Here is a 12,529-nt window from a genome sequence, read left to right as displayed (position 1 = left end):
GTCAGTCTTCACTTGTTTATTAAATATCAACTTTTCCTGCCTAACGCGCTGAAGTTCATTTTCCCTTTTCTCAAGGCTAGGGTAGACTGTCCAGGAATTTACTGCATATTTAGCCTGGCTGGCTTGGAGCTACCCAGCTGAACCCAAAGATTACTGCCTGGTCCTTCCTTTTGCCCCTTCCTTCCCTAATACCAAGTCCCAGGCCAGTGCTTGCCCCAGCAAATGCGAAGAGCAACTGGCCACGAGGCTGTGAGGGGAGAAGAAAACGACTGTTTCTGCAGGAAGGACAGCACTGCCTCCAGGTTCTTGGGCATCTTCACATATTTCTGGAGAAAGGACAAGCTCAACTCTGGAGCCTCTGGTAGGCAGAGGGAAGGAGACAGGTGGTGTGGCCTGGCCTTCAGACACCACTGTTCTGGGCGGATCCACAGATGACGAATGCAAGGTTCCCAGGACTCAGTGTCGCACAGGGCCACAGCCAAGCTTTAACTGGAAAGGGCAGGCACTGCCCGTTAGTCTCATCAGAGCAGAGGCAACCTCAGCTGTGGACCCAGGTGGCGCGAGCAGTGGGCTCCAGGCCTCCACACTGGTCTGGAAGGTGGCAGTGCCCAGGCCCCTGGCTCCCTGGGAGCAGGGAGGCTAGAGAAAAGCTGGAAAGGCCCTCTGGAGCAGCAGGATGGTCATAACGATAAGCCCGACACACAGCAGCAGCAGCAGCCATACAGGAACACTCCCTGCAAGGGGGGAAGGGAAGAAGTCAGGAGGCAAAGCATCACAGCCCAGAGAACAGAACCATTCAAGAAGGGGGTAGATGGCTACAGATAAGCATCCCCTTCTCCAGGAGGCAAGTTTTCGCTACAGCGAAAGCTGGGGTGGTTCCCCCACCCCACCCACCCCAATGACTCACGTCGTGAGGGCAGCAGGTGTAGCTGGCAACGGCTATCAACAGCCACAGAAAACAGAGCAGTTTCCTGGGACCCAAGGAGCTCTGGACCACGACCCTTCTCAGGTAGAAAGGCCACATCCGTCACCACGATGCCATGGGCCTCCTTCACGTAGTACAGGCGCTGGGGACAGGAGGAAAACTAGTGAGGGGAGGCCCAATTGGGAACATTCCTTCTGGAAAACACGGCCTCTGCCCCCAGAAGGCTTTCCCGCTACGGGCTGGGCCAGACTCCTTCCTGCACACTCAGTGCAGAAGCAGGCCTAGAATCCCCACCCCAAAGAGCCCTCAGGGCTGTGCCCACCTCCACCCATTACCTGGAGAGAGAAAGCTATGTAGATGGCAACAGAGCCAGTGACCGTGCCCAGGCCTAGGAAGGTGCCCGATTCACTGCAACAAACAATAAAATGCTCGCTGTCCTGGAGTCTGTGCAGCAACAACAGTCCTCAGGGACTCAGGCAGCACGTCTCCCTGAGCTCCCCCTGGTCCCCCCAAACCCAGCCAAGCCACCACTGTCTCACACCTGACACTAAGGCACGAGATGACTTCATGGCCACAGGACTTGGTCCGAAGGGGCAAGAACGTGGAGCCATCCCAGGCTGTGAGGTAGCAGGGCGGGGGCTGGCGCAGACGCTTGTGGGGTATCTGCACCGTGAAGAGTCGCAGCCCAGCAGGCTGGTCTGGAACCTGCCCAAACCTGGGGGCCGGGCGAGAAGCTGTTCGGCTCCTGGGGCCTGCCCAACCCTCCTCAGAGGTGTGTGCCCTCCTGCACCCTGGTCAGGCCTAGGGTGACACCCGACAGGGCTCCGATCCTCCCCAGCTTCCCCCCAGTCTCCTCCCACTGCCCACCCCATCTGGGCTGTGCCTCTTTCAGCCACCCTCCGGGGTCCTCACACCTGCAGGCCTGGTAGCGGTAAGGCGTGTTAGAAAAGGTGGGTCCGTTCTCTTGCCAGTGCAGCTGTGTCACCAGCTGATCCTTCTGCCACACGGAGGCCTTAAGGTCCCAGCCCACAGTTACCAACTAGTCAGGAATCAAGATTCCAAGGATGGACAGTTAGGGCATCCACTTACTGGACAAACAGCATAATCACCTACTTTCTCCACCCTCTCAACTCCTCACCTTGCCATCAGGCCCCAAAGCCAGGTCCTCAATCTCCCCTTCGTGGGCTCTGAACTCCAGAACCTTCTCCAAGGTGGGTACCTGCAGCCAAACCACCACCATAGTTAGCCTAGGTACCCGGCAAGAGCGCAATGATACTCACCCCTCTTCTCTACTAATGGCCGCTCAGTGCAGGCTTCACTCCCAAGTTCCCCAAAACCCATGTTCAGTTTCTCACAATTCTGGCCTTGCTGCTACTGACACTCATTCTCTAACCTCCCCAAACCACACCTTCCAGACACGAACGTAGCCATCCGTCCCTCCAGTGGCAAGCAGGGTATTATCATGGTTGAAGCATACAACTTTCTGCAGTGGATCAGGGCCGAAGTCTGTCTGCACCGCCTGCAGATTCTCTACGCTGAATTCTACCTCCTCCTGGTGGGTTTCAGCTCCAGACTTCTCTGCTGGGGCAGCCCTTTTCCTTTGTCGAGGCCCCTGCTCCTTGAAACCTGCAACACAAACAGCCTGCCAGGTTCCAGGTTTCTAAAGTAAGTAGTACTGGCCCCCTCTCTAGTGGTGAACATCGAGCTTCTCGCCTGCTACCATAATCCCACTTCCAGCCCCACTTCGTCAGAGACCAAGATGAGAGAGATCTTACTTATTTAACCCTCTTCCCAAAGCTAGAGAGGGGGCTCTCACCTGCCTTCTCTGCCTTGTTTTTGCTCTTCTGCTGATGGGTCTGGAAGCGCAGGAGCTGACAGTGGGCATCCTGCCCCGCAGCAAGGATGTTACCAGCCAGCGCCAAGTTCATGGTGGCCCGTGTCTCTGTGTCATGGGAGTGTAGTAAGGAGGCGCTAAGGCGCCCATTAATCTGCTCCAGTTGCAGAAAGTGCTGTGGGAGAGGGAACCAGGATGAGGTCCAGAGAGCACCTCAAGGGCAAACTAACATCCTATAGTCTGATGCCCAACCCCTTTGCTAACTACACTTTCTAGTTTAAAAGACTTTTTGCAACCTTTTTTCTTTTTTGAGCCTCACGAACCTGTAACAGCAAACAAGCCTCTAGTTTGCAGAACAATATGATGACGCTCAGAGGAGTAAAGAAACCTAGATTATATTTCACTCGCCGCTCCTATTAGGCAGGCAGACAAGTCTATGTGGCCTCCCTGGAAAAAGCCAGGATAAGACTGCTGGTGCTAATCCTGAGGTCGAACTGAAGCGTTCCTGCCTAGGTAGCGCCGTGTGCAGTTTTCACTTTACCTTAGGAGCGTCTCAATTGACCGGTGAGTGAGTTCTCGATTGAAATTCGCGCCGGGACGCCCGGCATGCCGGGGTTCCCACCCGGGAGGGGCCGGGTCCGAAGCAGGGGTGCGGCCGGTCCCCAGACCCTCCCAGAATCGCCCTCAGCCCGTGGCGCGACCCGGCCCAGTGGCACTGTACTCACCACGCCGTTCTTTATGCCGGTCTTGGCGGCGCCTCCTCCGCCCGCAGCGATGAGCAGCCCAGCGCTGGGGTCGACCTGAAGCGCGTACAACGGGAACGGGGCCCGGTACAGCTCTGGCGCCCGGCGCCGACCCATCCCGCTCGCCCCGCGCTTCACTGTCTGCGCCGAGGCACCGGGGACATGCCGCGCCCGGCCTTCGACTGCTGCTCCGGTCGCTGTTGACCTTGGTCCGGTCGCCGCCGGGAGGACTCCAGACCCCTCTCACAGCCGCCGGGTTGCCGAAACTCTAACTACACACAAGGCTCCCTATCACTGCCGCTGGCCGCCTAACCCGGTCTCACAGACGCGCAAGGCGCAGGCGCACCGAGCCTGCACTCCTCGCGCAGGGGCAGAGCCGCCAATACGCGTCAGCACTAGCCGGCCGCGGGCAGGCGGAGCCCCAGCTCCAGGATGCCGTTCTCCGCCCGCTTGTGACGGCAGACTCCGCCATCTTTTTGCGGGGCGTTGGGGGCGCGCACCAGCTTCAAGAAAATGTCTTGTTCTGCAGGAGCGGGGGTGGGGACGGCGGGGACGGGGTGTGCTAATGAAGGTTAAGGAGGGTTAATAAGGCTTTAATAAAGAAATCCGTGGATTAGGACTGTCCACACTTCAGGAGTGATACGCAGACTCGTCAAGCTCAGCCTTTACGTTTACCCCAGAGACGAAGTGATTTATCCAAGGTCACACTCCGGAAAGTGACCTCTCTCTCTCTTGCTTCTTAATGGACGCAGCGTGGACTTGAAAACAAACCTGGCTTCAAATCCCAATTCCACGGCTTCCTAGTATGAGGAAACCACTATTTAACTTCACGGTTAACACCTAGACTCCGTAGTTGGCAGAGGTGGGAATTGGCCATTCTCGAGGCTCCACACCCGCTCCTGCACCTTTTGTGGGTGGGGACAGCTCCCCTCTGATACTCTCAGAGGTAGGCAGCTCAGCCCCCAGGTAGGGCAGGTGTCTGCCTCGCAGCCCACCCTCCTGAGGGGGCCCTTGGATTTCTGATCTCCAACGTGAGGACCCCGTGTTTCTCTGCAGTGAACGCTAGGCTTGCCCTTCCCTGCAAGGAGGCACCTCCTGCTGCTCCCCTGGCCTCATCAGCATGAGTCCTTTTAATCTAAGGTGCAGCCAGAGGAAGGGGCCCAGTGGCTTTATCTCTGGGGATGCCATTATCTGTCCCAACAAATCGAATTAAATGGGTGGAGGGCCTGGCAGAGCCCTCTGCACATCTCAGGTGCTCAGGGCTTATGGGTCCCTTGCCCTCCTCAGGTATATGGCACTCACTCTCCTTGGTCATTCTGTTTCCTTTGACTCTCCTCCACCCCTTGTTGGGTTCTGGTCACCCTGAAGGTACAGCCACCCACAGGATCTGCTCAGCAAGACACAAACACAAGTTTTGCAGGGTCAGGCTTTATTGGATACACTGAAGGCTGAGTGGGGCCTCGGGTGCCCTTGGTCCTCTTCAGCCAGGAGAAAGCAGACTCCACAAGGGGCTCCCAGGGTTCAGGGCTGGAGAACACACCTGACCTCCAGCCAGCCAGCCCTTCAGAGTGTCTCGGGAGCTCCCTGAGATCTGGGGCCGGGCAGGGATGGGGGGGTTCAGAGGAGGTGCTCCAGGGAGCCTCCGTGGCTCTGGCACTAGAGTGGTGACTTTCGGGGAATGGGCTCTGGAGAGGCAGGCCTCTTTGAGGCAGAGGAAGGTCTGGGCTTCAGGGAGACAGTGGCCTGTTTTGGTGCCTGAGTCTGAGACCCTGAACAGCACATCGAGTTTGGTGATTGAGGGCCTACAGACCTGAAGCTCCCGTTCTGGGAGGGGGTGCCTGGGCCTAGATCTGCCTGGGCCTGAGCTGCTGGGGCTTGAGATGCCTGGGCTTGACATCCACGGGCCTGAGCAGCCTCTCCCCGAGGCCCTACTTCCTCCGGCCTTCTTTCTGCCAACAGATGCAAGGCCCTGGCCTGGCCCCGAGGCAGGCGGAGGCCAAAGCCAATGCCGATGCGCAGTGGTCCGGATTCCCGGCCCTGCGCACAGGGCAGTAGTTGGGGGAAAGCAAGTAGCCTGGGTCCAGTCCTGTACCTGGGGATAGGGCAAGAGGGGCTGCGGGGCCGGAGACACACCAGACAGACAGGATACTCCACAACCGGGGCCTTGCCGGTTCTGCCTTGCCACAGGCGCTGCAGAAGCAGTAGCCGCAGGTCGTGGGCGATACGGCGGTGCCCCAGATGAACAACCAGGGCCTGGGCCAGGGCTCCTGGGTCCCTGAACTCTGCAGGGTCCCTCTCGCTTGCCACGCATCCCCCCTCCCCCCCAGGGGACCCGGTGTTCCTGTACTGATGCGAGTGGCATGTCTGGCTGTTAGAGTGAACCCCACGAGAAGGTAGACTGGGGCTTGGGGAGGTGAGAGTGGACCTAGGTAGGTCTTCGGGGTGGGAAGGAGACTGGCAACGTGAGCCCAGGAGAGAGGAGTTCTGTGGCTGAGAGGGAGAAGAGGAGTGAGTGAGAGTAGGAGATGGGTATAGCCAGTGGGAGGGCGAGGAAGAATGTGGTGGGGAGAAAGAGAGGCAATTCTGATGAAAGAAAGAAGGGGAACTTGGGAGAGAAGAAGAGTAGGGATGTAGGACAAAGTCCGAATTTGAGTCAGAAGAGTAGAAATGGGAGCCTGCAGAGTGGGACCATGGGGGAGGAGAGCAAGGTGGGTGGGTGTGACGGAGTGATTGTTGGGGAGGTTGAGGTCGTAGGTTGCAGGGAAGGGAGTCCACAATTTGTGAGGGGCCCCGAGGAGGGTGCCCAGGGGGTGCTGCGTTCTGTAGCAGCACTTGGTCCTTGTTTTGAGTCAACATTGCCTTGAATCCAGAGGAGAGTGGAGCGTCAAGCCCAGAGATTAGAGACCTGGCAGACGCAGGACCAGTATCTCTGGGGCCAGAAGTGGCTGAGAAATCAAGGCCTTCTGTGCACAGAATGTGGCTCCAGCCTGGTGTTGGTAGGACTGTTGGTGGCAAGCCAAGGAGACACCCAGCCCTGGAGCACCAGCTTCTCTGGGTGTTCAGACGGGAGCTTGGCTCTAAACTTGCCTTCTCACTTCTTTGCAGTAGGCCAGTGATGAGGGATGGAGGGGATGGAGAATCAGGACTGACTCTTGGGAGCTGAACGACAGCAGAAGTTATCTGGGTGGGCCAGGGAGGAAGACACAGCCCATAGGATCTGTAGAGAAAGAAACAGAGCCCAAGATATTGGGAGACTGGGTCCATTTCTGGCTCTGGCTTATGTACCATGCAAGCTGGTTCACCAAGGCCCTAAATCCATGTCAACTTTGGGGTCAGAAGAGCTGGCAAAAAGCTCCAGAGAAGGTAAGAGCTAAGGAGGAGAGGAGTAGGGAAGGACGGTAGGATGGATAGGTTGGAGTTCGAGGAGGGGGCTTGGGAGATGGGGACGGAGATGGGACTAGGAATTGAGGGTGTTCTGGTGCTGTGAGCTCTTACCGATGAGGGTTCCTCTGGGCTGTGTTTCTCAAGGCACTTCAGTGGTGTGGGACCTGGGAGAGAGAGGAACAGAGTCAACAAATGGTGGGTACGCCCCTTTCTGCCCCCAGCGTCTGTCACCCAAAACTCACTCTGACCAAGAGTTCTGTCTGAGCCTTGCTCTCGGTCCTCCTTCAGCCAGGCGGAGGTCTTCTGTTACCAGGTTTTTGTTCTCCTAAACCTGAATCAGAGATTCTGCAAGCATCCTGGTTTCCTGGCACTCTGGTTGCCCTAATCCCTGTCTTCCGTAACGCTGATGTCCTCTGGCTCAGTCTGGCCCCAGCCGAGATGGCTTTTCACGCTCAGTAGCAGCAGTAGCAGTGGGGCTAGCTGGTGAAAGCCTCTGGGAGGTGGGCACTTTGTCCCAACAGCCCTCAGGAGCTGGGAGCTGAGAGCCCCATTTCCTGGGGCCGTTGTCCCTGGCATCTAGTGCCTATGTCACAGAGGTCGGGGGCTGACATCATAGACTCTCCTCTTCAAGGCTCTAGAACCTTCTCTCAGAGATCATCCAAAGGCTGGCCCTTGATAAAACTGAAGCAAGCAAAATTCTTTGGGGCATTCAGTCTCTCCTTCAGGGCCTAGCCCCCACCTCTGCTCTCTGCCCATATACTTTACAGTTCCCACCACCTCCTCCATCCAGGCTTCTCCCCAACTGTACAGCCTATCTGGGCTGGACCCTCCCTTCAACTTCCTGTTTTCTTTGATTTCTGAGCAGTGGTTCATGCTCCACACCTTTTCCCCCCTTGGGATAATGCTTATATGTTTGCTTTTTTTTTTTATTAGTTATGTTCTACAGTTTTTTAGCTTTACTGAGGTATAATTCACAACTAAAATTTGTAATACCTTCAAAGTGTACATAATGATGATTTGATACATTGTGAAAGGAATCCTCTTAACTGTTAATTAACACATCCTTCACCTCATATACTTACATCTATATTTTGGGGGGGAGGTGAGGACGTTTAAGTTTTACTCTCTTTGGATATGCTTATATGTTTTAATATCTATTTTCTTAATCGCTTTGTTGAGATGTAATTCACATACCATACCATTCACCCATTTAAAGTGTGCGATTCACTGTTTTTCCAGTATACTCGCAGGGTTGTGCAACCATCAATGCAATCTAATTGTAGAACATTTTTATATCCCCCCAAAAGAAATCTCACACCCATAGTCACTCCTCATTCCTCCCTCTCCCCAGTCCCTGGAAACTATAAATCTACTTTCTGTTTCTATGGATTTGCATATTTCAGACATTTCATATGAGTGGAATCATACAATATGTGACCTTTTGTGTCTGACTTCTTTCACTTAACGTTATGCTTTCAAGGTTCCTTCATGTTGTAGCATGTATCGTTACTTTATTCCTTTTTATTGCCAAATAATATTCCTTTATATGGTTATACCACATTTTGTTTTCCCATTCAGTTTTTTTTGAATATTTGAATTTTATTTTATTTATTTTTTATACAGCAGGTTCTTATTAGTTATCCATTTTATACATATTAGTGTATGTATGTCAATCCCAATCTCCCAATTCATCCCACCACCACCACCACCCCTGCTGCTTTCCCCCCTTGGTGTCCATATGTTTGTTCTCTACATCTGTGTCTCTATTTCTGCCTTGCAAACCAGTTCATCTGTACCATTTTTCTAGATTCCACATACATGTGTTAATATACAATATTTGTTTTTCTCTTTCTGACTTACTTCACTCTGTATGAGTCTCTAGATCCATCCATGTCTCTACAAATGACCCAATTTCTTTCCTTTTTATGGCTGAGTAATATTCCATTGTATATATGTACCACATCTTCTTTATCCATTCATCTGTCAATGGACATTTAGGTTGCTTCCATGTCCTGGCTATTGTAAATAGAGCTGCAATGAACATTGTGGTACATGACTCTTTTTGAATTATGGTTTTCTCTGGGTATATGCCCAGTAGTGGGATTGCTGGGTCATATGGTAATTCTATTTTTAGTTTTTTAAGGAACCTCCATACTGTTCTCCATAGTCGCTGTATCAATTTATATTCCCACCAACAGTGCAAGAGGGTTCCCTTTTCTTCACACCCTCTCTAGCATTTGTTGTTTGTAGATTTTCCCATTCAGTTTTGTTGTTTTTACTTTTTTGGCAATTATGAACAATGCTGCTATGACCATTCTTGTACAAGTTTTGTATGGACGTATGTTTTCATTTCTCTTGAGTAGATACCTATAAGTAGAATTGCTGAATCACATAATAAGTCTATATTTAACATTTTGAGAAACTGCCAAACTGTCGTCCAAATTAATTTACCATTTTTCAGTCCCACCAGCAAGGTACAAGCGTTCCAAGTTTTCCTATCCTCACCAACACATGTTATTGTCTGTCTTTTTGATTTGAGCAATCCTAGTGGGTGTGAAGTAGTATAATATTGGGATTCTGATTTACATTTTCCTAATGACTAATGATGGTGAGCATCTTTTCATGTGCTTATTGGCTATTTGTTTATCTTGTTTGGAGAAATACCTATTCAAATCTTTGGCCCATCTTTTAATCAGGTTGTTTTGTGTGTTCTTATTGTTGAATTATAAGAGTTCTTATATATTCTAGATACACGTCCCTTATCAGATATATGGTTTGCAAATATTTTCTCCCATTCTCTGGGTTATCTTTTTAGTTTCTTGATTGTCTCCTCTGATGCACAAAAGCTTTTAAATTAAGTCCAATTTTTCTATTTTTTTCTTTTCTTGTTTGCTTTTGGTATCTTATCTAAGACATTGCCTAACCCAAGGTCACACAGATTTGTTGTTTTCTTCTGAGACTTTTGTATTTTTACTTGTTAAATTTAGGTCTATGATCCATTTTGAGTTAATTTTTCTACGTAGTATGAGGTAGGGGCCCAACTTCATTCTTTTGCATGCAAATATCCAATTGTCCCAACACCGTTTGCAGAAAAGACTATTCTTTCCCCACTGAATTGTCTTGGCATCCTTGTCAAAAATCTGTTGACCATTGTTTTAGTTTCCTATTGCTCCTGTAACATATTACCTCATACTTAGTGGCTTAAAACAACGCAAATATATTATCTTACAGTTCTGTAGATTAGAAGTCCAACATGGGTCTAACTGGGCTAAAATCAAGATGTTGGCAGGGCTGTGTTCTTTTGTGGAGGCTCTAAGGGGGAATCCATTTTCTTGCCTCTTCCAGCTTCTAGAGGTTGGCCAAATTCCTTGGTTCGTGGTCCCTCTCCTCAGTCTTCAAAGCCAGCACCATTGTATCTCCATGACCATTCTTCTGACTCTGAACTCTTCTGCCTCCCTTTTCAATTTTTAAGTACCTGTGTGATTACATTGGACCCAGCTGGATAATCTATTTTAAAGTCAGCTGATTAGCAACCTTAATTTCCCATGTAATTTTGTTGAGGAATTTTGTGTCTATATTTGTAAGGGATATTTGTCTGTAGTTTTCTTGTGATGTCCTTGACTGGTTTTAGTATCACAATAAAACTGGCATCATAGAATGAGTTGGGAAGTGTTCCCTCCTAGTCTATTCATTGGAACAATTTGTGAAGGATTGGTATTTATTCTTATTTCAGTGTTTAGTAGAATTCACCAGGGAAGCTGTCTGGGTCTGGGCTTTTCTTTGTGGGAAGTTTTTATATTACTAACTCAATCTCTTGTTGTATTTCTTTTCGGATTATCTACATCTTCTTGAGTCCATTTTGGTAGTTTGTGTCTTTATAGGAAATTGTTCATCTAAGTTATCTATATTTTAAAAATTATTTATTTATTTACTTATCTATTTATTTATTGACCGCACCACGTGGTATGCGGGATCTTAGCTCTCCGACCAGGGATTGAACCTGTGCTCCCTGCAGCGGAAGTGCAGAGTCCTAACCACTGGACCATCAGGGAAATCCCCTAAGTTGTCTATTTTTGTTGACATATAGTTGTTCATAATGTTCCCCTTTAATCCTTTTTTCTTTATTTATGGTCAGTAGTGATGTCTCATTTTTCATTTATTGTTTTAGTAATTTGAGTCCTCTCTCTTTTATTCTTCGTCAGCCTAGATGAAGTTTTGCCAATTTTGTTGATCTTTTTAAAAAACCAAAACTCTTTTTCATTTTCTCCATTGTTTTTCTGTCTCTATTTCATTTGTTTTTCCTCTAATCCTCACTATTTCTTTCCTTCTGCATGTTTTGAGTTTAGTTTTTTCTTTCCTTTCTGGTTTCCTAAGGTGATTAGGGCATTGGTTTGAGATTTTTCTTCTTTTTAAATATAGACATTTACAGCTATAAATTCTCCCTCTTTCCCACTGCTTTAGCTGCATCCCATAAGTTTTGGTATGTTGTTTTTTATTTTCATTAATCTCAAAGTATTTTCTACTTTTCCTTGCAATTTCTTCTTTGACTTACTGATTATTTAGAAATATGTTGTTTAATTTCTACATATTTGTGAATTTCCTAGATTTATTCTATTATTGATGTCTAACTTAATTCCACTGTGGTTGGAGAACATACTTTGTAGGATTTTATCTTTTTAAATCTACAGAGGCTTGTTTTATGCACTAATGTATGTTCTATTCTGGAGAATGTTCCATGCACACTTCAGAATAATGTATATTCTGTTGTTGTTGAGTGTTCTTTGATGCCTATTAGGTTTATTCAGTTTACTGTGTTGCTCAAATCTTCTATATCCTTATTGATTTTCTGCTTACTTGTTGGATACTGTAAATTTAAGATAGATTGATAGACCAGGCATGAGACTTTCCAGGAATTTGTTCTTAGATGAAAGGAGGCCCTGTGGTCTTCAGTGAGGTTCTCAGGACTCTTTCCTTCTCAGAAGCAAGTCTTCCTTAGAGAGTTACCAAGGGATGAAGAGTCAAGGTCATTAAATAAAAATTTCTAATACCACCTCTTCTACATTCCACCGTAAATCTGAATTCAGACTACCCCAGAGAGGGACAAAATACCTTGTTTCCAATGCCAGGATATACCCTTAACAGAAATATATATGTATTAGTCTGGGTTCTTCAGAGAAACAAAACCAATGGGATATATCAGTGTCTGTGTATCTATGTCTATGTCTGTGTCTATCTATCTATCTGAGATATATCCTATTAGTATCTTTCTAAGAAATTGTTTCATCTAAGTTATCTACTTTTGTTGGTATGCAGTTGTGTATATTTATATAGCATATATCTATATCTGTATCTAGCTATCTATGTATCTATATAAAGAGAAATTTACTGTAAGGAATTGGCTCATGCAAGGAGGGACGCAGAGAAGTTTGAGAAGTTCACGGTCAGCAAGCTAGAGACCAGGAGAGCCAATGGTGTAAGTTGCAGTCTAAGTCTGAGGCCAAAGGCAGGAGAAGACTGATGTTCCAACTTGAAGACAGGCAGAGAGAGTAAATTCTCCCTTACTCCACCTTTTCGTTCTATTCAGGCTTTCCATGAATTGGACAAGGCCCACCCTTGGGAGGGCAATCTGCTTGCTCAGTCTAC

General features: G+C 49.0%; 2 protein-coding genes across 3 annotated transcripts; both read right to left on the bottom strand.

The window, feature by feature from the left end:
• Position 1: 1 nt before the first annotated feature.
• Positions 2–3,859, bottom strand: PREB (prolactin regulatory element binding). 2 transcript variants are annotated; one of them, XM_059942972.1, is made up of 9 exons: positions 3,485–3,859; positions 2,742–2,934; positions 2,334–2,551; positions 2,064–2,144; positions 1,840–1,964; positions 1,467–1,640; positions 1,261–1,333; positions 908–1,067; positions 2–734 (listed from the first exon to the last, which is right to left on the bottom strand). In XM_059942972.1, the coding sequence occupies exons 1-9, from the start codon at positions 3,617–3,619 to the stop codon at positions 640–642; spliced, it is 1,254 nt and encodes a 417-aa protein (XP_059798955.1). In that variant the 5' UTR covers positions 3,620–3,859; the 3' UTR covers positions 2–639. The 2 variants fall into 2 exon arrangements, with proteins under 2 accessions (XP_059798955.1, XP_059798956.1); XM_059942973.1 differs by lacking the exon at positions 908–1,067 and having other exon boundaries at positions 681–734.
• Positions 3,860–5,158: 1,299 nt separating this feature from the next.
• On the bottom strand, positions 5,159–6,358 carry PRR30 (proline rich 30). Its single transcript, XM_059942616.1, has one exon. It carries the CDS (start codon positions 6,356–6,358, stop codon positions 5,159–5,161), a length of 1,200 nt encoding a protein of 399 aa, XP_059798599.1.
• Positions 6,359–12,529: the final 6,171 nt, after the last annotated feature.

This window comes from Balaenoptera ricei, chromosome 13 (genome assembly GCF_028023285.1).
Source record: "Balaenoptera ricei isolate mBalRic1 chromosome 13, mBalRic1.hap2, whole genome shotgun sequence".
Lineage (NCBI taxonomy): Eukaryota > Metazoa > Chordata > Mammalia > Artiodactyla > Balaenopteridae > Balaenoptera > Balaenoptera ricei.
The sequence above is the reverse complement of the archived record's forward strand: the minus strand, read 5'-3'. Positions and strand labels throughout refer to the sequence as shown.

Coding starts and splice junctions, on each gene's coding strand:
- PRR30 (XM_059942616.1), bottom strand. CDS start 6,358: ATGTTGACTCAAAACAAGGACCAAGTGCTGCTACAGAACGCAGCACCC.
- PREB (XM_059942972.1), bottom strand. CDS start 3,619: ATGGGTCGGCGCCGGGCGCCAGAGCTGTACCGGGCCCCGTTCCCGTTG. Junction 2,145..2,333: donor GCTACGTTCGTGTCTGGAAG/GTGTGGTTTGGG, acceptor GTTTGGCTGCAG/GTACCCACCTTGGAGAAGGT. Junction 735..907: donor ACACCTGCTGCCCTCACGAC/GTGAGTCATTGG, acceptor CCCCCCTTGCAG/GGAGTGTTCCTGTATGGCTG.